General features: G+C 46.2%; 1 protein-coding gene across 7 annotated transcripts in view; it reads left to right on the top strand.

The window, feature by feature from the left end:
- The window catches only part of fat3a (FAT atypical cadherin 3a), a 130,573-nt gene extending 123,234 nt beyond the window's left edge, over positions 1-7,339 (top strand). For 3 of the 7 annotated variants that reach the window (XM_072701578.1, XM_072701575.1, XM_072701574.1), the window contains 4 exons: positions 180-293; positions 2,605-2,664; positions 3,866-3,901; positions 4,682-7,339. In XM_072701578.1, coding sequence (XP_072557679.1) covers positions 180-293; positions 2,605-2,664; positions 3,866-3,901; positions 4,682-5,271 — 800 coding nt within the window. In that variant the 3' untranslated portion in view covers positions 5,272-7,339. The remainder of the gene's footprint in view (positions 1-179; positions 294-2,604; positions 2,665-3,865; positions 3,902-4,681) is intronic. The other 4 variants (XM_072701580.1, XM_072701579.1, XM_072701577.1 and 1 more) reach the window with 3 other exon arrangements.
- The last annotated feature ends 14,436 nt before the right edge of the window (positions 7,340-21,775 follow it).

The following is a 21,775-nucleotide window of genomic DNA, read 5'->3' as shown; positions in this document are numbered from 1 at the left end:
CCTCTGCCTCCCACCTACCCTCCCTCTGCCTCCCACCTACCCTCCCTCTGCCTCTCTCCCCTCTCTGTCCTCTTCTATTGCTTCTATTGCTGTCATCATCCCTCTCTCTCACCTCCCCTCTCCATCCTCCTCTCCCTGTCTCTCACCTCCCCTTTTTGTCCTCCTCTCTCTTTCTCCAGGTAAAGTGGTGGATATGGCTGAAGAAGTCACCTGCTTTTCAGGCAGCAACAAGGGCAGTAATTCCGAGGTCCAGTCCCTCAGCTCCTTCCAGTCTGACTCATGCGATGACAACGGTAAAGCCACCTGAGCTCGAACCCACCCACATGCCCTGTGCCCGCATGCCAGTCTCGCCCTCCTAAATCTCCTCCCTCGTCTCGCTGCTCAGAGCATCAGGCGGGGCGGTCATGTGACCTAAATGCCACGGTAGCATGTGTGTGAACGGGAAGGGATCCAAGTCCGGTGCTAGCGTGTGGTGCGTGTGCATGGCGTCACTGTCTGCAGATGCGCCAAGACTGTTCGGCAAGCCTGGCTTCTGTAGAAGGTTTGTTTACATGCTACCAGGCATGTAAGGTAACGAGGTCACGCGACTCCAGTTGTTTGGCATCGTTCAGCGGTGTCTCTGACTGAAGGCAGAACAAAGCAGCCCTCCAGCCACAGCCTTCAGAGCAGGATTACTTGAACCGTCTAAGAAATATGTTGTTGCAGTTTATTTATTCTTTATTACACTTTCTACACAAGACATCTCTGCTGGCATGCACGATCGGGGCGAGCTTTGAACACCTTGGTGGGCAGGATTACCGGGCCACTCTGCTTTTATCCATTGGGAATCCACAAAGTAACCAATAAGACTTTCATTAAAGGTCTCACTGATTGATGTGTGGGCCAATCCTGGGCCAGCCCCGCCCACTGTGGCTTTTCACTCATATCACTAATCGGCACCATAAAACAGCAGCATGTCACATTTCCCAGCCCGTGATGTACGTTTTGCCAAACAGCAAGATTAGCGATCCTGTCTTTATGGCCCATGGCATTCGGTGGCACTCTCTCCCTCAGCAGGTATAGCTGATTAAATCCAATCTGTCGTCATTTGAGCCCCTTTACCCCAAACGGTTTATTTACTGCCCCGTCTTCTGCTTCTCAGGCCAATCATAGCGCTAATCACCTGAAAAATGGTGAGGGCTTTTTTTTCACTGCCGTAATTATTTTCCCGGTGAAGTCGTCAGATGGCTCGCTCTGTTGTTACTGAGGTCTCATGCGATGTCACGCTCCGCTAAGTCGCTCCCCGGGAGCTGAGGAAATTGGCCACGGAGGTGAGTCTCTCTCCGCCGTGCTCAAACTGAAGTTCTTTCAGCGGCAAGCTGACTTTGATTGGCCTGTATCCCCGTCACACACCTCAAGGGCGGCGCTGTTTACTGCTACGTTCAGGTGTAAACAAATGGCTTCTGTCTGTGGAGGGCCTGGTTGCTTTGGAAGAATCAGGTTGGAGTTCCTGTAAGTGGTTTTGGGGTCAAATTATATGTTCTTTAGAACGTCATCTCAGCTTGTGGGATAGAGCCCTTAGTATTGCCATCATTGGGTTTGTGCTGTAGATCGTCACTGGCAGAGTTTCACGTCACACTGGGATTTGTGAATGAAAGGGTTTGGACGTGTTGGGCATGTGTGCCTGACCGTCTCAATTTGGACACTTTATTTTCCAGTTTTTGCTTCTCCTTTTTTCATCTACAGTTTTATTTTTGTAAATTAATTTTTCATTCCTGCATTTGCCGGCCCCTCCTCCCCCAAGCCCAGTCCATACGCTCAAGCCAATGTGCCTAGTCACACACTGCAGCCTTTTTCAGCACTTGAGATTCAGAGATTGCGTGACCCACCCACCCTGCTGGTCAACTCCATACAGCCATCACTGTGAGAGGCAGTGTGTGTGCGTGTGTGTGCGTGCAGCAGTGGGTTGGATGTTTCTGGAGCTGCATTCATATGGTGACTCAACGACAAATGCGTTGAGCCGTGGTAAACACTGCCACTGTGACTGTTTTGTTTTGTTGCCAGTCCGGTGTGTATTACGTTCTCCGCTGGAGAAGCTGGGATTGATTTCAGGGTAATGAATGTGCTTTATTGGAGCAAAGGGTTCATGTCCGTTTTCTGTACGAACCTCTAAGGCTCTGAATAAAAGCCAGCAGTTTTAAGCAGCCATACGCAGAGCAGCTGTTGTAAATGCAGCCTACATGGTGGTGAAAACATGGTTCTGGAATCGATGAGGGCTGCTTTAAGAACTGCTTTTCAGCAAAGGTCATTTCTGCGAAGTCCCTAAGCTCGTGTGACTGAGGTGTGGTGTAGGTGGACAGCAAGGAGACCCCCCAGGTAAGAGGAGACAGAGCTGAAGGTGTTGTCAGTTCTCCCCCACCTGCTACTGATGGACAGATGGAGAAGGGGCCGCTTCCTCTCCGGATCTTTCCATTCGAGCAAAAAAAAAACCCTTGGGTGTCGTGCTCCAGGTTTCAGGGCCAGATCTTGCGGGCCGGACACAGTCCCCGTCCTGATGAATGTGTCTGAATCCATGTCTCCACCTCTATCTCACTCCTCCCTCTCCCACTTTTTCCCCTCCACAAGCTTCCATAGTGACCGTCATTCGACTGGTCAATGATGCGGTCGACACAATCGAAAACGAAGGTACCCGAGTCTCTTCTTCGACTCAGTTTTGAATCGTCCTTCTTCTGTTTCATTTCCTCTGTCTGAGAAACCCGAGAGGGGTGGGAGGTCTTGCCCGTAGTGTTTCTGCGGCGTAGTGCGTAGGTCACTGCACACTGGTATGCCTCTGACTTCAGCCTGCCTGCACGCACCGCTTCAACCTGAGCACCCCAGCTGGTGTAACAGCCTGCCTCGAACCCGTACCAAACATGCACCTCAGCGGAACGCAGTAACCTCTCACACTGCATGTGCCCAGAGAACTGAAACGCTCCGGCACCCTATCAGCCAATCGCCTTCTTCCTCCACCATAATGGATCTTGTCATGTGATAGAGCATGTTTCAGCCGTGTAACGTAAGGAATGCTGGCCGTGTGACTGCCGCAGTCTTCTTCTCGTGTTGTTGTTGCTGTGCTGTTGGTTGTGCTGTGTGGCAGGAGGCACAGGGTAATTGGCCGAGGGCCGCTCGTCACCAACGGTTTGACAGTGAAGATGGACAGAGAGACCGCACTGAATTATGGCCTGACGCTCCCTCCATATTGTCAGGATGAGGATCCAGCACATCTGCCGGTCTGGAAGCGCTGGGGAAGCTGATTTCCCCCCAGATTAGATGTAGCACATGTATCAGGCATCAAGAGAGGGTGACTGCTTGCAGTGACACCTCCCACCCAAAAACACTGCTTAGATCGGCGGTGACAACTGGCAGTGAAGCCAAAAACAGCATGGAGACTGGAGGTGTCTGCTGAAAGTGACGTCCCCACCCAAAAACACTGTGTAGATTGGGGGTGATGGCTAGCGATGATTCCCCAACCTAAAAATACCATCTAGATCAGGTGGGGGGGCAGTTTCCTGTCTGATAAGAGCTGCCTCTCTTCATACAGGGAGTCCCCCTCCTGTCCCAAAATCTGCAAATTAGCCCCCCACCATGGCACGTCCCCCAGGGAACCTTCCTTGGCCACCACAATAATCCTGCCCTCCGAGGCTGTGCTTAAGGCAGCGGCTGTACCTGTCAGCACAGGTCTGTTCAGCCCCCGACCCCCCCCACTCCAGTGTGGTTCCTTCTCTGTCCTGCCTTCCTGTACCTGGAGAGCGGCCAAGGTCTGACCCATGTGCCCCCCCGCCAAGCCCCCACGTCCCTCAAACCAGCCCCAGTGCTAAACTGTTGTATCTGATTCTCCACCTGCCAGTGTCGGTCATGGACCAAGGGCAGAGCTACAACAGAGGTGACCCGTCCTGTCCGTGCCCTCGCTGCTTGTGGCCCCCCCTCGCGCCGTCTAACCCCACCCACTTCCCTCTACGCGTGTTGACAGTGCGCAGTGGCGCGTTCTGGCGCTTTCCACTGCCACGGCAACACACTGGTCCATTCACTGCGCTCCATCGGCTGTTTTTGCTGTCCTCCACGTCCACTCGCTGCTTGCGTCATGTTTTCCTTTCTTGTCTGTCTGTTTCTTCCTTTCTGCTGTGGTAGTCTGTTTGTCATGTCCGGTCTCAAAGACTTCTTGAACTATTATCGATTTGCAGTCGAGTGGTTTTGAGAGACGCCGATTCTATGGCGAAGAAGTCTTGCTGGCTCTCGATGTTTCTGTGGTGCTCGTCTCATGACCGGCGCCCCCCCCCCCCCCCCCCATGGTCCTCCTGCGTCTGCATGCGACCTGTCCTCACGTTTCCCATGATGCCCATGACGTCCACATTTCACATTGTGATGATGTGTACCCTTACTCTGTTGCTGTCATGACTCCCCCCCCCTCCCAGGTCACTAATTTGTCCTGTGCTGAACTATGCTGAACAGCAGCACGTTGTGTGAACCCCTCCCCCGAAGCTCCCGCATGAAAATTGTGGCACAATGCTGTGGGCTTTTCATAGACCTGGCGAGAAACATCTGTGGGACCTGCCTGATTTGGCCCAAGTGCCGGTCTGTGAAAACCCATGTGCACATTGATAGTGACCTAATTAGCCTGGTCATGTGACCCTTTCCTGATGCACTGTCTGCCCCCTCCCCACAGCGTATCACTGGGACACATCTGACTGGATGCCAAACTCCCGCCTCCCCGACATCGAGGAGGTGCCCAACCACGAGGGAGGGGACACCACATCCGCGCGCCTGGGGGGCTCTGCACGGGAGCTGGAGACAGACTACTACTTAGGCGGCTACGACATCGACAGTGATTTCCCGCCCCCGCAGGATGAGGAGTTCCTGAGCCAGGAGCAGCTGCCGCTGCCACTGCCGGGGGACTTTGCGGAGCAGTACGGCACGCTGCCGGCGCCACAGCCCGTCTCCATGGAGAGCACCCTCAGCAGCAGCAGCGGCAGCCATGCCCGCCCCCACTTCCACCCCAGCCAGTATCTGCCCCCGCACTCGTTCCCAGGGGAGGGCCAGGGCGCGGAGCTGAGCACATTCGGGCCAGGCTCGGGTCCGGACAGCGCCTCGCTGAGCGCCCGCCTCTCCGCCAACGCCTCCTCCTCGGACGTTTCTGCCGCGTGCGGCTTCGACGACTCCGAGGCAGGCGTCAGCGACCTGGAGAGTGCCGACGAGCTGCAGTTCGATGGGGAACATCCCCAGTTCACAGAGACCCATCAGCAGACCGAAGTTTGAGCCCCCGTGCTGGGCGGGGTCACCAGAAGGCACAAAGTCAAAACATGCTTTTTTGGACTTCCCAGGCCACTGTAGGAGCCCTTTTCAGGACTTTGTGCTCCTCTCAGACACTGTACCACTGCCCAGTGCGAGCAAGGCCAGTATGGGGAGCAGATTTTTATTCTTACTTGCTGATGAGGCTGTTTTGCTTTCTCTAGATGGTCAGCACCCCCACTAACCAGTGCATAGCTGAGGCAAGCGGGTCCCACAGCATTCAGCCATGGGGGTAGACAGATGCCTGTAATTACAGTCAGTATCACCCGTACTTTTTATTTGTACATTTTTATGGGACTGGATGTTGATGGGCTGACCATAGTTCTTTTCTCTATGGCTTTTTTTTTCCATGAAAAATTTTTGTTGAATGATAAATCTTGGGCTTTTTAACCCTGGACTGAAGGGGTTACTGTAAGTGAGAACACATTTGGCTTTATGATTATGTCCTATTTTGTTTAGGATTTTTTTCCAGGGGCATCAGCAGTTCTCTCTCTCTCTCACTCACTCTCTCTCTCTATCTGTCTGTTTCTTTGTCTCTCACATCTCCCGCCCACTGCTTCTGCCCCAGACACTGCCCCTGGTATCCATGGGGACAGTGTAGTCCTGGAGACGGGGCCTGTAGTACAGCATCTCCTTCCAGTTTTGCTGAGGTACCACAAGAGCCCGTCGGGGCCCCCGGCTGCGTGTCAGGGCCTCGGTGTGCCTGAGAGGATTAGCCACCCCCCTCCTGCTAGAACACGGTGCCAGCGTTTTCCCCATTTGCCTGAAACCCGAAGACTTTCTAAACTAATTACACACCTGTAATCCTCTACCGCTGAGGGGGCAGGATGGAATTTAAACCTGGGAAGGTGAGGCCAGTAGCTGTGAGAGCCTCTCAGGGAGTCTCTCTATTCCGGAAGGTTCTAACTAGGGAAGCGCCCCTAAGCCACAGGACTGTCAGGAATTAGCAGCAATAGGTTTGTAAGGCCATTAATCCCCCCCCCCCCCCATTGTGTCTCTTAGCTTATATCTGTTTTTAATTTCTACTCATCGATGAGGCAGAACGGGTCTCCATGGGCTATTGGGGACCTCTGGGGACAGCACTGTCACACCTGAGAGGAGTCCGACCACAAGTCCGCATGGAAGCACCCTTGCAATGCCACCAGCACTCTTTTTCACCACATCAGTCCAATCCTGTCAGAGTCTGCATTCTCTCTTCCTGCGTGTTGTTCACTCCTTGCACCGAATATGTTTCAGAAAGTCATGCCAGTATTTTTGAAGCCATAATAGTTTGAGGGGCTCAATTCTTCTGCATTTGAAGTATGTTTTGGAAAAGCTATTCTGGGAAGGGTAGTATACTGACCAAAACAAAGGAGTACTGAATTCCGCTTTGTCAGCCAAAATCTAACAATACCACAAACTCCGCTGCCCTGGATTGAATTTTGTCAGACCGAAAGGGGAAAAGGAGAGAGGGTCGTTCAATTTACATCATTATTGTGTAATATAATATGCCTGTTATCAGGCAGTTTTGTAAAAGATGTAAGTTTGTCTTCAAATCTTTGTACAAAGGTGTACATAGCTAGGTTGTTAAAAATGCATTTTGTAGATATTTAACTACAACACGACTGCCTTCCGCCTCTGCTGGTGTTTACCATGGACTGTAAAAAAAAAAAAAAAAAAACCTGTGAAAGCAAGGATACAGTAACCACGTCTCTTTCATTCTTCTGTTGTCGCAAGGCTGCATTTTTATATTAACATATACATCATGAATATTTGGTAGAATAGATGGACTTTGCACATTGTGTAATGCACAGCTGTTGATTTTTGTTTTTTTTTTTATTTTTGTATTCACTACATACATAAAGCCTCTTCCTACCACATCGACCAGCAAATGCTTGGTACTGCACTTCAGTTATGCTGTTCCTATCCCACAGTTTAGGCAGTATTAAATTACCTAATTACTACAGTTAAGTGTAAAAATTGATTCGTTTTTTAACCGCGGTCTTGTTTTATAATTCACAACAGAAAATAAATGAATCTCAATGAAACAGTACAACCTTGGTCTGCTTTGCCTCTCTCTCTTGTACTGGTGTCTCAGTGTCTCTCTCCTGGGTGCGTGTTTCTGCCGAACGTGTGTCTCTCTCTCTCCTGGGTGTGTGTTTCTGCCGAACGTGTGTCTCTCTCTTTCCTGGGTGCGTGTGTCTGCCGGACGTGTGTCTCTCTCTCTCCTGGGTGTGTGTGTCTGCCGGACGTGTGTCTCTCTCTCTCCTGGCTGTGTGTGTCTGCCGGACGTGTGTGTCTCTCTCTCCTGGGTGTGTGTGTCTGCCGGACGTGTGTCTCTCTCTCTCCTGGGTGTGTGTGTCTGCCGGACGTGTGTGTCTCTCTCTCCTGGGTGTGTGTGTCTGCCGGACGTGTGTCTCTCGCTCTCCTGGGTGTGTGAGTCTGCTGGATGTGTGTCTCTTTCTCTCCTGGGTGTGTGTGTCTGCCGGACGTGTGTCTCTCTCCTAGAGATGGGGACTCGAGTCGTTCTTAAATTGACTTCCGACTCAACTTGCTACTCGTTATTACTCGTGAACAATAAGAGTCTTTAAGACTCTGTTGAAATTTCTACACATGCGAAGCATTGAGTTTTTTTGTTTTGCCACTAGTTCAAACTGCAGACCCAACATGACTAAGCGTGGGATATTCCGAGTGTTATTTTACATTAGATTGCCCCACTTAGAAATAGACGTAAATTATATATAGATAGCCTATATCATGTTGTTACACAGTGACACACATTGGCATAGATTGCTATAAACCTGATAATTTAGCAGGAACATCCCAAAAACTTTTGTGACATATCATTCCAAGTTAAGCTGTGTTTTCTTGCAACTTAAAACATGTATCACTGACACCCCACTGTCTCTCAAAGCCCCACAAGTAAAGATTTACAGAACCAAACAATACCTTGATGCTTGTGTGGGATTCTGATCTGATATGGTGGCAGCGCTCCGTGCCAGCAGCAGTGTTTACCAGCACTGCCAAACATGCAGGAGGATCAGATAGCAAGGACAGCGCCCCCTGTCCACCCCTGACAGATCATGGCCTCATTTTTTCACGAAATACATATCGAAATATTTCTAAGGGTCCATTGTATGTCCCTGCTTGACCCCATCGTCTGCAGCCCTGTGCAAACCCCCAGATCTCCTTCATCCTGGGGCTTAAGTGTCCATTTCTATCACCAAAGGTGTCCTAACACTGGGTGTCAGAAGGGCTATTTATGGTTTGGGGTCGGCTATACTGGGAACAAACCCATATTATATATCCTCATCAAGGCTCACGACTCAACCGCAGATAAGCAGCAGACGATGGATGGATGGATGGATGGAAACCACTGCACCTCCTTCTCATTCCCTGTGAGCACGCCAGCAGCCAGGGGGCCTTAAACACTTGTTGATGTGCAGTTTCTTCTCCACATCAAAGCATTTCTGGTTTCTATTAAACATTCAGTCCGGTGGTCTTACCACTCCTGATCGATCTGTACTCTTCTCTCCTGGCAGGCGCAGGAGCCACGTTCATCTCCAGACGTTCAGTTGATTAATGTTTTGCTGAATCGCCTTGCTGTATGCCGTATCTCACAACCCCAGGGCGAAACTCTCCAGAGATACATTACCATACTGAGGATCATTGTTGTTTATGGCCATAAACACTGAGGAAAACCTCTCACAAAACCACATCTCTGATAACCTCAATCTGCCCAAGCTGACCTGTGTGCCACAATGCGGGAGTAGAGGTACGGCTTGTCTGTTTGTTCAGGACGTGCGTCTGTCACCTGAGACCAGAGCCCGCAACTTGCACCCAGGCACTGAAATGGCCGTGTGTGAGTGTGTCTGGAGGCACTCGACAGAATCAGGCAGTTGTCAGCATGCTGGACACACCAGCATGAGGGCAGAGCTTCCTGTGCCACGTCAGTAAGTTTGGAAGTAAATTCCAAGCGACAGAAGTCCCCCCAACAGTGCAGAACCCGCTGGTACCTGCCTCTTTTCCACCACCAAGCGTTACTGTCTTCCATTTCATTTTTTTGCTTGTTTTCAGTCCCGTCTCTTCGGAGGATACGTGGGCCCCATTCATCACTTTAGATCTGCAGGCTGCCTTTCTGTGAGCGCTGTCAATAATTCATCCAATTAGCATGAATGTTAAGTGCCTGGGGTTTGAATTGCTGTACATTACTGCCGTGTGAGGCCCTGGCCCTAAGGCTGTGAATTTCAGAACAGTTCGTTTTCTCCTTTTAGGAATTCTGTGCCAGACTGGATCCATGTGAATTCTGAGAACTTTATCAGTGTTCAAAGGCAGCATTTGACAGACACCTTCAGAATGTTCACTGCGGTACAATGTCACTGTCAAAGTGGCAATTCTGACATGGCCTCTTTCAAGTTTGTAAATGACCTTTTTTTTTCCTGTAACACTTGTTTGTGACTGTATGGTTCATTTTGTCACCTGATGAGGGAAGTTGTGCCTTGTCATATGACCTATGCCACACATACATACACTGCCTGGCCAAAAAAAAGTCGCCATTTAAATCTTTTGCTGGAATGCCTTTAGCTTTGATTATGGCACACATTTGTCATGCATTGTTTCCACAGGCTTATGCAACATCTCACCCTTTATTTTCATCCAGATTTGCATTCATTTCTTACCGAGCCCTTGTGTTGACAAGCGAGTTGAACCACTCCATAAAGCCTTTTTTATCACACCCCAAAGACCTTCAATGAGGTTAAGGTCACAACTCTGTGGTGACCAATTCATATGTGAAAATGATTCCTCATGCTCCTTGAACAACCCTTTGACAATTCAAACCCAATGAATCATGGCACTCTCGTCCTAGAACATGCCCATGCCAAGAGGGAAGAAAAAATCCATTCATAATGGATGGAGGTGTAACCTGGCCAGCAGATTCAGGTACTCAGCTGACTTCACTTTATTGCTGCATAATGGTGCTGAGCTGTAATAATGACCCAGTCATTGGTTCTGAAGTATTCACTGATAAAAATTCATACCGACTTTTTTTTTGTCCAGGCAGTGTATAATATGTAATGTGTGTGTGTGTGTGTGCGTGTGTGTGTGTGTGTGTCTATAAGCCTGGTATTCACCAAATGCTTTGAGTGATCCTCTGAAACAGGATATGATGTTGATTTTAGCAGCTGCAAATAAATTGTCATGTACAGCATCTTACTGACATTTGCAACGCAAGTCAGTGAATTAAACCCCTATCTGATGAGGCCTCTCTCTTAATTGACACCCCCACCAAAATTTCAGCAGTCAGGGGTGCCCTCAGTCTGGCTTTTAACAACAGCTGTTATGTGTTGACTTAGCAAAACATGTTCCCAGCATGCATTTCAAAACAACTTAATTAAAATTTATACTTAAAATTTATACTATGTTCAGTAATTTAGTGTAATAAACCCAGACAGGAAAGAATAAGTAGAAAAATATTCCCAGTATGTACTGCAGTGAAAAGGATCTGGAATTAGGATCAGGTTCTGAATACCCTGCATCCACTAATGATGAGGCTGGGGCAGGGGTGAGCTCACCAGGAGAAGGTCCCTACCGCTTCGATGCACAGCTTTGCATTTGCAATTTAAAGAAAAATATGCCTTGTCTAAGTTATAAAGAAGACTTTTCAGTGTGAGCTGAGTTTGCCATGAGTAAGCACAGCCGAGGTGCTGAAGGAGACCCACAGCAATGCCTTGTCAATCATCTGAGCTGCATACTGTGCCTCTCGCACACTGTTGTCAGAATGAGCCCTTACTGAGCAAAAATCACAGACGGGAATCCAAAACACTCAGCTGGAATCACAGACGGGAATCAAAAACACTCAGCTGGAATCACAGACGGGAATCACAAACGCTCAGCTGGAATCACATATGAATCCCAAACACTCAGGTGGAATCACAGATGGAAATCCCAATCTGTCACGTCGGGTGCAGGGAAGCAGGAGCAGTGAGACAGAGAATCAGGAAACTGGATTTATTTAGGGAAGGCAGCGAGGCACACGAGGCAACACAGGTAGCGACATTACTGACTTCAATGACAGGACTCGGGAAACATACTCGAACGCGAACTGAAATACACAGGGCAGAAACAAGAAACAGCTGGTAAACACAGGGATTTCACACAAGGTTAACGAGGGGGGCGTGGCACACAGGATGATCAGACAAGCAGGGCGTGACACAAACGCTCAGCTGGAATCACAGATGGGAATCTCAAACGCTCAGCTGGAATCAGGGACGGGAATCTCAAACGCTCAGCTGGAATCACAGATGGGAATCTCAAACGCTCAGCTGGAATCACAGATGGGAATCCCAAACACATAACTGGCTATTCTCTGTCCTATAAGGGAAAGGATCCTTGTGGAATTTAAGGTGGGTTTTGTCTTAAAACAGCTACAGGGGAAGAAAAGGTCTGCAGTTAATTGCCTGGGTCATGGTATGACTGAGGCCATGAAAAGGAGACCTTTAGAACTATCACATAATGTGTAAAAAGATACCAGGTGCGAATTATTATTGTAACTGCTGTTATTGCAGTATAAAGAACGCTTTCTTAAGCCATGATTGTTATTGATAATGATGGTGGGTGATGATAAAAAGCAATAATACTGGCTGTTTGGGAGAAATCACAGCGCCTTTAGCCACCTCTGCTTGTTGGTGCCATCTCAAGTCAGCAAATGAAACAACAATTAGATGTTTGTTGTAGCTCACTGTCCCATGACAGAAAAATTAAACTGGCAGCTTGCAGTCGGTGGCCCCAGGGTGTAGTAGTAGTAGAGCTTTATTGTCATCTCAACCATATACATTAAATACACAAGTGAGACGTGAGTGTGTATGTGTACGTTCGCCTCATCCTGTCTGTATTCCTCCAAAACTGAAGGACCTCTCAGCAGAATGTGCACAGTCACAGGACTTATCAGTTCATGTTTTTCCTCTCAAACACACTGGTATGTTAATTTATGCAAATAATTTCTCTTTAAAATATTAATACCCTTGGTTCACCCCTAAAAAGGAAAGATGCATTCATACTGAGTGTATAAATATTAAACACTTTATTCCTGAGGACTGTGTTTGTATAACCAGTTGTTTGTTGGTTGGAAGGATCCCATTAATATTCATATCGCGGAAAAGCAGATGCTCCTCTCTGCCTTCAGAAGACGCCACAGGGACTGAATCCCCACGTTTCCATTTCTCTGTGACCAGACGATTATGCAGTTTTCTGCGTAATCATGGGCAAGACTGGCTGAATCAGACTGACAGCTCTGGTGGGAAAGCAGATCACTCTGACTTCAGAGCCAAAAATAAAACAACACATATTAGAACAATCAGAATAGATGGACAGTAAAAATTTGAGGTGCTTCATTCTTATGTCGGCCATTCCAGAAATCTGTTTTCCATCACACCACATACTAGGGGTGTAAATCACAGCTTTCTTCGCAATACGATACAGTATCGATTCCTTAAGCCAACGGTTAGATTTTTTTTGATACCTCAGAAAATCCCACGATACGATGCGATACGATTCGATTCGTCTTTTTCTCTGACTTTCCTCGCTAGTTTCCCTGTCTTCCTCCATTGCGCCAACAAATCAAACCTGCTACACATAATGCAGCGTAAGCACACTGTGCGACAGTAATAATCCTCCGAGTGAAACACATTGATCACTAAGCGGTACATAGTCGTGCAGATTACACGAAGCATCGAAGCAAAGAATTTGCATCGAGGATTTTTTGTAATCGAATTATTCGAGTTACTCGATGAATTGTTGCAGCCCTAGTGCGATGACGAGGCACGATGCAGGCGGAACAGAAATGTGAATGACCCACTGGCAGCTCGAGGGACAATTTATTAACGAAAAACAGAAAACACTAGGGATACTGGTAAAAACAAAAAGGACCACGGGGGGGTGAAAAGTAAAGGGGAAAAACAAAGACTAATACAAAAACAGGGCAGGTAAGAAGGACATACATCTAACATCTAACTTCGCAGGATAATCACAAACATTAACTATCGCAATGCATCACAATGAACCACTAGGGACTAAAACTCACGCAGGAACTTAAATACAAAAACTGAACGGGGTAATGACAAGCAGGAGTGAAACAGACAATTAACCAATCAGGGAGGGTGCAGGACATCGAGCAATCAGGAACATACACAAGGGCAGGCAACAGGTGAAGCTAATAAACTAAAACATGAAACAAAACTAGAAACAGAATCTAACAATGGGGAAAAAAACTGAAAGGTAAAAACACAATCAAGGTCAAAAACCGAATACAAATGAAAACACAGGGACTAGAAAACTGATACAATTGAAACACAAGGGAACAAAATTTACAAAACTACAAAAACAGAGGAGGCAGGATTCAAACTTAAGAGAGGATCACAGGCAGCCACATGCTGAATGCGTTGAGCCATGAGGCCAACAGGGGGCAGGGGAAAACAAAGACTGACAATACGAGGGACAGGATGACCAGCAACACATGCTGACCAAACGGGGAAGGGACACAGAGTGGAACAACAGGAGCTGACCCTGACAGAAACAAACTCCCTGCGCAATAATGTCCTACAGAATTAAAGGTAAGAAAAAGCCTGATCTTAGTCTAGCTGACTAGTAATGTAAGAACTGTTAGAACTACATGTGCAAAATATGTCATGTTGGTATCACACATCTTCCAGCCCTATAATACTTGGTGTTGGAGAGGAGAACATTGTCCAAAATAAGGACAATACTGGACTTTCCTTAACACCCACTCCACTATACAGGAGCTCGTTCTGCAACAGGCTAACATTTCCACGCTGCAACAACTGAGACACACAGGAAATCATTCCTGCCGGTCGCAATAAAACTGTTTAACTCGCATATCTGACCACAAACTTAAGCACAATCACCTTAAATAACCATGTATACTGTGTATACGTTTGCTGTAATAAACCAGGTACTATGCAAATTATGTATAATATATGCCAATGTTAATATAATTGCTGCTATAGGTTTTATTTTTATTGGTTATTTTTATTTTATTTTAATTACTTTATTGTTCTATAGTTCTATCTAAATCTCTTCTATCATCTGTACATAACTTTCCTAAATCTTTTATTTTCATCAGTAGTCTGTTTTTGTAATGTAAGAGAATTTCCCCACAGGGATTAATAAAGTAATTCTGATTCTGATACAATACAGCCATTTTTGAATTCAGTACAAAATACCCCGCCTCGTGTTGTGATATGACCAGTTTTTAACCCAACACTTTGAAGTACCACATTCAAAGTGATTTCTTGAAGTACCAAAAGTAAAGTACCTCCTGCAGCGGAAAAGCACCCTATTGTTTTCAGCTGATCATTTCCAAAAATGGAGCACTATGCACAGCGTACGGTTATTTGTAAAAAAAAATAACTCCTGAAGAAGCAAGGCAGCTTTTATAAACGAGGTGGGTGGGGTTTTGCACACATCATCCAGGAGGGAGGACAATGAGGGTCACTCCACCATGCCGGATGGGAATGGATCCAAATAGCAGCTCTCCGACGCCCTGCCTTACGACCCAATCTCCAGCACCTGCCTCAGAACCTGCTCTCTGGCACCGCTGAACTACTGGCACTGTCCACCCACAGGAGACCGCAATCCAAACATGTGTGAGGCCTGCTTTAGTGCGATAATGGGGTGACAAAATGAGATAGGTATGACATCAGAGTGCTATTTAGTCGACCATAGAGATCCCCAAACTGCCTGACATTTTGTGGCTTTTCAATAAAAGCTACTACCTTTTAAATCCATCCATCCGCATCCTGGCTGTTGATCCTAGACAGGGTTGCAGAGAAGGCCTTTGCCCCACAGCACAGGGCATCAGACAGGATACCACTTGCCTTTTGAACTTGTTCAAAGTTCAGCTTAAGCAGATGACAGTGATATTCTCCGAATGTACTAAAGATGTACGGTCTGGTGTTCTTGGTATTTGTAGGAGCTTGGGGATCAGAGTGTGACTTTTTCACTTCTATGATAATTTTAAGAAGCAGTTTGGTGCCATTTGCAAGGAAAGCCAGTAATGGCAGATGAGGATCAAAGCTTCTGTTAGATGTAGATGTGAAATACCCCCCACCCCGAAACAACAATGTATTACATATTGTTGCCCTGGAGTTCAGTAGGTGTAGTGCACTCACCCCAGTTTCTGGGCAGCTTTGTGTCATGGATTGACAGAGTAGTCGAGTACTGATTCCAAGGCAATTGAGTCTTAGCTCCAGCTCCAGGACTGTGAACTCCTGCTTGAAACAGGGTGTGACTACAGGTGAGCTTGGGACAGTAACGGACTGGTGTCCCAGGTTACAGTCCCCCAGATTTTCGTTTTGGGGTCACCAGGCCAGATGCACTTCCGGTCGCAGTGAGATTAGAAGCAGTTTGGATGGCTGCCCACATGGGAAGATCAGTTGTACCCTCTTATATACCCAGATGGTCCGTTTCCTGTGACGAGGATACCCCCCTCTGGAGGCTCTGCCCTCCATTTCGGAGAGCTTGATGGTTGTGAATGGGCTGGGCGGCATCAATTGTCTTCATGACCCCTAAATCCTCCATGAAGGTCAAACAGATTACACTAGCAAGGCTGCAAGCCTCCCTGGTGGCTAACTGTCTGGCCAGGGAGAAAGCGGTTCTTCACTCGCAAGAAATGAGCTGAGAAATGTTCTTATATGTACTCTTTTGTCAAGCTGCCCTCAAATAAATTCCACCCCCGCCTCTTAACTCATTACTGCGTTCGACAGGCATGTCTCCCGCCAATCTCCGCATGACGCTAATTGAAACGCACTTAAATCCAAATCGCATCTCCCCATCTCTTGCAATACTTGCTCTACCAAATGGAATAATTTTTTTCAATCTGCCTGCATATTTATTTGCCCAGAGCATTTTTTTTTTCGAATTAAACCCAATCACGAATACAGTACACCAGACACATCAACGTCCTGGTTGCGCACCCTCAGGACCCCTTCAATGCACCGAGAGTCAATCGGCCAGCATCTGCCTCCGATCTGAATGTAGAATGGGATTCACAGATGGGGTCGGCAGGAGCAAGGCGGACAGTGCGGGAGCGTGAAACCAACGACTGCCTTTTCGGCCCGGATGGAGGTGGAGACAAGGAGTCAAAGGAGCCTGATTGCCGGCGTGAGAGGAATGAACTCGCACAGGCTGTCACCTCGCCTTGGTTACTAGGGACTGAAAGGGACAGAACACATCACACGGAACGAGAAAATAATAAGCACGCCCAGAGGTCACCTGACTCCTTCGGGAGGCTGCTCCCCTTATGGCTTGTTTGTGCAGAAATGCATAACAGGACAATGTTACTTTCGACTGAGCATGCCCAGCGAGAGCACATGCAATCACAGGTTACAAAAGTCAATACCGCAATTATCCCGCCGCTAGCAGGGCTGTGGATGCGCACCGCTTCACGGAGTCTGGAGCAGCGGGATTGGCTGATTTGAGGAATGGCTGTGAGGCTCGCTTTAAAAATCAGTGCTGATGGGTAACTTCAGGAGACTCCATGGTAAGGCAGTAACTGTAGCACTTACTATGCACAGGCCCAGTCTCTAAGTTCGGGGAGCAGTTATAATTGGTTAAATAGTAATAACGCACCACAACCCAAAAGTTAGCTTTACATTACCGGCTTGTTTATAAAGGGAATGGATAAAGTTAAAGCAATGAGAATTTTAAATGGGTACCAGATAAGACATTCACATAAACATTTTCAGAACCTATTTGGTTTCAAAATTTTGTTTGAGCTCTGTTTAAATCCTAGGTTTATTATTATCTTAGTCTTAACTTCTTATTTTAGTATTTCAATAAGTTCCTTAGTTTTAACTCATTGTAGTCCTATTTTAGAGTCAAAAATCAAATATCACCTTCCTAATGATAAACAACCCTACACCAGTGAATTACTGAGGTTAACAATTGTGATATCAATCCATTACCAGTTCAGCAGGCAATGATGAACAGAAGATAACAATGGCCCGGTATAACCTTCACAGTTCGATAATTCAAACATTATGATTAATGTAGTGCACTGAATTACAACATCGAAATCACTGAATACAATTCCGTCTCTCTCTCGGCAGCAAGTACAAGTTACCTTTACCATCGACCGAGTTAGGCAGTCCGTTCAGAGCCCATAGTCTGAGGCAAAATGTCGCAGTTTATAGTAAATCCACTCTTACCGCGCCACAAATACACTTGCATGGAAGATATCAAAAAACATCAAAAGCGTCAGTTATCCAACTCCCAGCTTCACTGAATGAGAATCAGTCTCCTCCAAGGTGCTGGAAATCCCTGTTGGTGCGACGTTATGGTCCAGGTGCTTTCAACATGGGTGGTTCGCCATCATAGTCGATCCAAGTCCATGCGTTCAGCATGGCCTCCAAACTCTTCACTACTCTTCACTACTCGAGCAACACTGTTGAAGTTGAAGTTCAGTTTCACATTTTCAGAGGACCTTGGGGAGTTACTTGAGTGTACTAAATCAGCAGGGCTTGGCTTACATGAAACTACTTCCTGCAAGGCATGTACTTCAGCTATGACACTCTTTGCTGGAATAATTATGTCATGCTTACTCTCGTTGCCTAGCACCACTGGTAATCTCTTAGATGAATTATCAGGGAGACTGAGCAAACAGTTTATGACTAACATTCCCCCGGGTATAGAAGACGATGAAGGGGGTTGGATCACAAACCACCGGTCTAAATCTTGGCTGTTGACATGAGCCAGTCCTTCTACAACAGAACTTTGGCTAGCACAGACAACTCTAGGTTCCCTTCCTTGTAGCCTCATTAGCCCTAAACTACTGTTTTCCTTTTGCTTGTTTCTCTGCTGCATCACTTTCAGGAAAAAACTCTTCAACCATACAGGAGGATACATGTATCGAGTAGGCAGTTACAGGTCTGTCCATCAATGAATACACAAGCAGTGTATTTAGCTGCTATCAATCCCTTTGGTATTCCTACATCACTGAATCTTGCAGAAGAAAACCTTCGGTTCCTTTTGTGTCCTGTGTCAGAGGTGGGACGATTGCTTCTCATTTGTCCCATAATGGAGAGCCGATTTCGACTGAGAAAAGGCTGAACCGTTTTGACTGTGCCAAAAAGATTGCTGCTCCTTCAGTTTTGTCCTCTTTGCAGCTACTAATGGGGGGTTTGGCACATTTAGGCATACAGAAGCAATATGGCCATCTTCACCACACTGAAAACTGCACAATGGCCTTGGTCTGTAGCTGGGGGCCATTCAGGATCTTTGACCTTGATTTGATGCTTTGTACTAGATTTTGTCACATCGTCCATTGTCTTTAGTAGTTTCGGGGCTTTTCTACCTATGAGCTGGCTGTGGAGCTCAGCGACTTGTTTCTGTAATTCAGCGATGACATCAGGGGAAGGCTCACTTGACTCTAGTTTCTGTCTTAAGTTGAGCAAGTTGGCTCTACAGCTCAGAGACTTGCTTTCTCATTTCAATAATGTCATTCTCTAATGAAGTGTCACTTTCAAGAGAGTTTGCAGCTAACAGATGTGCATTGACTTTCTGCTTTGATGCACCAAGATGCTTCTTCTTGTGGGTCCCCTTTGCACTTTGTTTATCCTCTTCTACACGAAGCTGCAACAGTAACTCATATAATGTAGGGGGGTTGTCTCTCTTATGCTCAAGCTGGAGGTCAGTTATCAACACATCATCCCAGCACCCACGACAGAACTGATGCAGAAGATGCCAATCAACTTCATTAGCAGATACCAAAGCACTGAAAAGAGGTGGTGTAAGAACTGTTTGTAGCTTGTGTAGGTATTGAGATGGCTTCTCTCCAGAACCTTGGAGTGTGTTGAAGAACACAGCAGAAAGCTCATCACCATCTTCCACAATTCTAAAGGCTGAGTCTAACAGGTTGTGGCAAGCTGCTGGCAAAGCATTTGGACCTAAGGGTTTTACCACATTAGCCGCTGGTGGTACTAAGCTGTCTAAAGTCTTCCTGGATGGCTGTAAGTCAGACAGAGCTGGATCCTTGAGAATAAGTTCAACATGGTTTTGCCACGTGTCAAGGTCTGCTTCATGAGTGGGGCAAGAGGTTTTGCCAGAGAATTGCCAGAGCTGTCTGAGTCTGAATGATGCACTCATCAATGATATTGGTACCTCATTTCTCACCATGTGTCCTACACCCATTTGTTGCACTTCAAGAGGATTAACATAGCTCTTGCCAGTAATAGGAACTTCATTTTCTTTAGCATAGCAGAATACTATAGACTTAGAGGCACTGTAGAGATTCACCTTGCACAGCTGATTGTGCTATTTCCCTTTGAATCTCTGTGCTTGAAGACTCACTTTCAGACTCACCAAGCGTTGCAATCCTTTGCAGTTCACTCAAAAGGCTTTGTGTGACGCTGTCAGTCACAGTGGGAACATATTCACTTGACAGAGCTCTAATTTGATAGGTGACTTTGCTAGGGCTCTCATAGCTATGTGGGTGTATAGGCTGAAGATCATTCACTGCAGCTCCACTCATATTCTACAATTACATTTTTGTGGTATGGAGATACGGGATCATCTACCCAAATGACTCTTGCTAGGTCCCCATATTTGTTCAAGAAGTCAACGACTTCCTCATCTAGCTCTGTTTCTGTTATTCCACTAAAAATGAGTTTGGCACTTTAGCTGTTTCTCTACTACTTCCATATTGGCCGGACTTGTTCTATTTTTGGTCTGGGTGGTCAAATTAGGTTTTTTTTCTAATAATTATTTTTTATTTAACAGGCAACTGCTCCTGGCTGGCTCTCCAAATTTTTGTAGGACTTACTATGCACAGGACCAGTTATAATTGGTTAAATAGTAATAATGCACCACAACCCAAGAGTTAGCTTTAAATTGTCAGCTTGTTTATAAAGGGAATGGATGAAGTTAAAGCAATGATAATTTTAAATGGGTACCAGATAAGACATTCACATAAACATTTAACATGACATACATAAACATTTATATTCAAATACAATGGACTTTTACCCCCCTTTCCTTTTGGGAGAGGAAAGAACCAGTTCTCCTATTTTATTAATTTTTCAGAACCTATTTGCATTCAAAATCTAGTTTGAGCTCTGTTTAAATCCTAGGTTTATTATCTTAATTTTAAGTTCTTATTTTACTATTTCAATAAGTTCCTTAGTTTTAACTCATTGTAGGCCTATTTTAGAGTCAAACATCAAATATTACCTTCCTAATGATAAACAACTTTAAACCAGTTAATTACTGACTTTAACAATTAGGATATCAATCCATTACCAGTTCAGCAGGCAATGATGAACAGAAGATAACAATGGCCCGGTATAACCTTCACAGTTCGATAATTCAAACATTATGATTAATGTAGTGCACTGAATTACAACATCGAAATCACTGAATACAATTCCGTCTCTCTCTCGGCAGCAAGTACAAGTTACCTTTACCATCGACCGAGTTAGGCAGTCCGTTCAGAGCCCATAGTCTGAGGCAAAATGTCGCAGTTTATAGTAAATTCACTCTTACCGCGCCGCGAATCCACTTGCATCGAAGATATCAAAAGCGTCAGTTAAACAACTCCCAGCTTCACTGAATGAGAATCCGTCTCCTCTATGGTGCTCGAAATCCCTGTCGGTGCGACGTTATGGTCCAGGTGCTTTCAACGTGGGTGGCTCGCCATGATAGTCGATCCAAGTCCATGCGTTTAGCATGGCCTCCAAACTCTTCACTACTTGAGCAACACTTGCTCAAACTTAAGAAATAACGTCAAACATAACCACAGTCTATCACTATAGACAGAAAGCAACACAAAACACTTACAAATCTGAAAAATAAAGCAAAACAACGCTTATTTTTCTCCTTTTTTTCGTTCACTGGTTAAACCTCGCTAGCGCATTCATCGTTTTTTTCCGCCCTCGTCCTCTCGTGCCGGTTTATTCGGCATGAGACGACACAGTCCATTCCGATTGGCTGACAACTTCGACTGCTTAAAGCAATATAATGCTTATTTAAGTGCCTAGATTAACTGAATAATTCAATAGCAAAACTGAAAAATTGATTTTAATCTTATTTATCTGATTCGATCACTGTTGTTTTTAATATAAATTTTTAAATAATGAATTTTTGCATATTTACTACTAGGCCTATTTATTAAAATATGTATTCATTAATTTCTATGAAGCTATTTTCATCTAGGTTACATAAAACTACGAATTTAGGAGGCATGGAAGGCAGCTGACATGCGAGGCAGCCCAGAGCCTGGAAGGGAGACGCAAACCGCAGCTAATGACGGGTAAGCTGAAAGAAGGGCGCCTTTTACTCGACTGTGAAGGGGGCTTAATTTTTTACCTCAAACGTGTACATTCTTTTGGGCATGACACAGGAATAAGTAGCGGCGAGGAGCACACGTTCTGGAATTTGAAGATGCATACCCCGCGTAAATTATACGGCCGGATTTACTGTG

This window comes from Paramormyrops kingsleyae, chromosome 17, assembly GCF_048594095.1.
Source record: "Paramormyrops kingsleyae isolate MSU_618 chromosome 17, PKINGS_0.4, whole genome shotgun sequence".
In the NCBI taxonomy this organism is placed as follows: domain Eukaryota; kingdom Metazoa; phylum Chordata; class Actinopteri; order Osteoglossiformes; family Mormyridae; genus Paramormyrops; species Paramormyrops kingsleyae.
The sequence above is the reverse complement of the archived record's forward strand: the minus strand, read 5'-3'. Positions and strand labels throughout refer to the sequence as shown.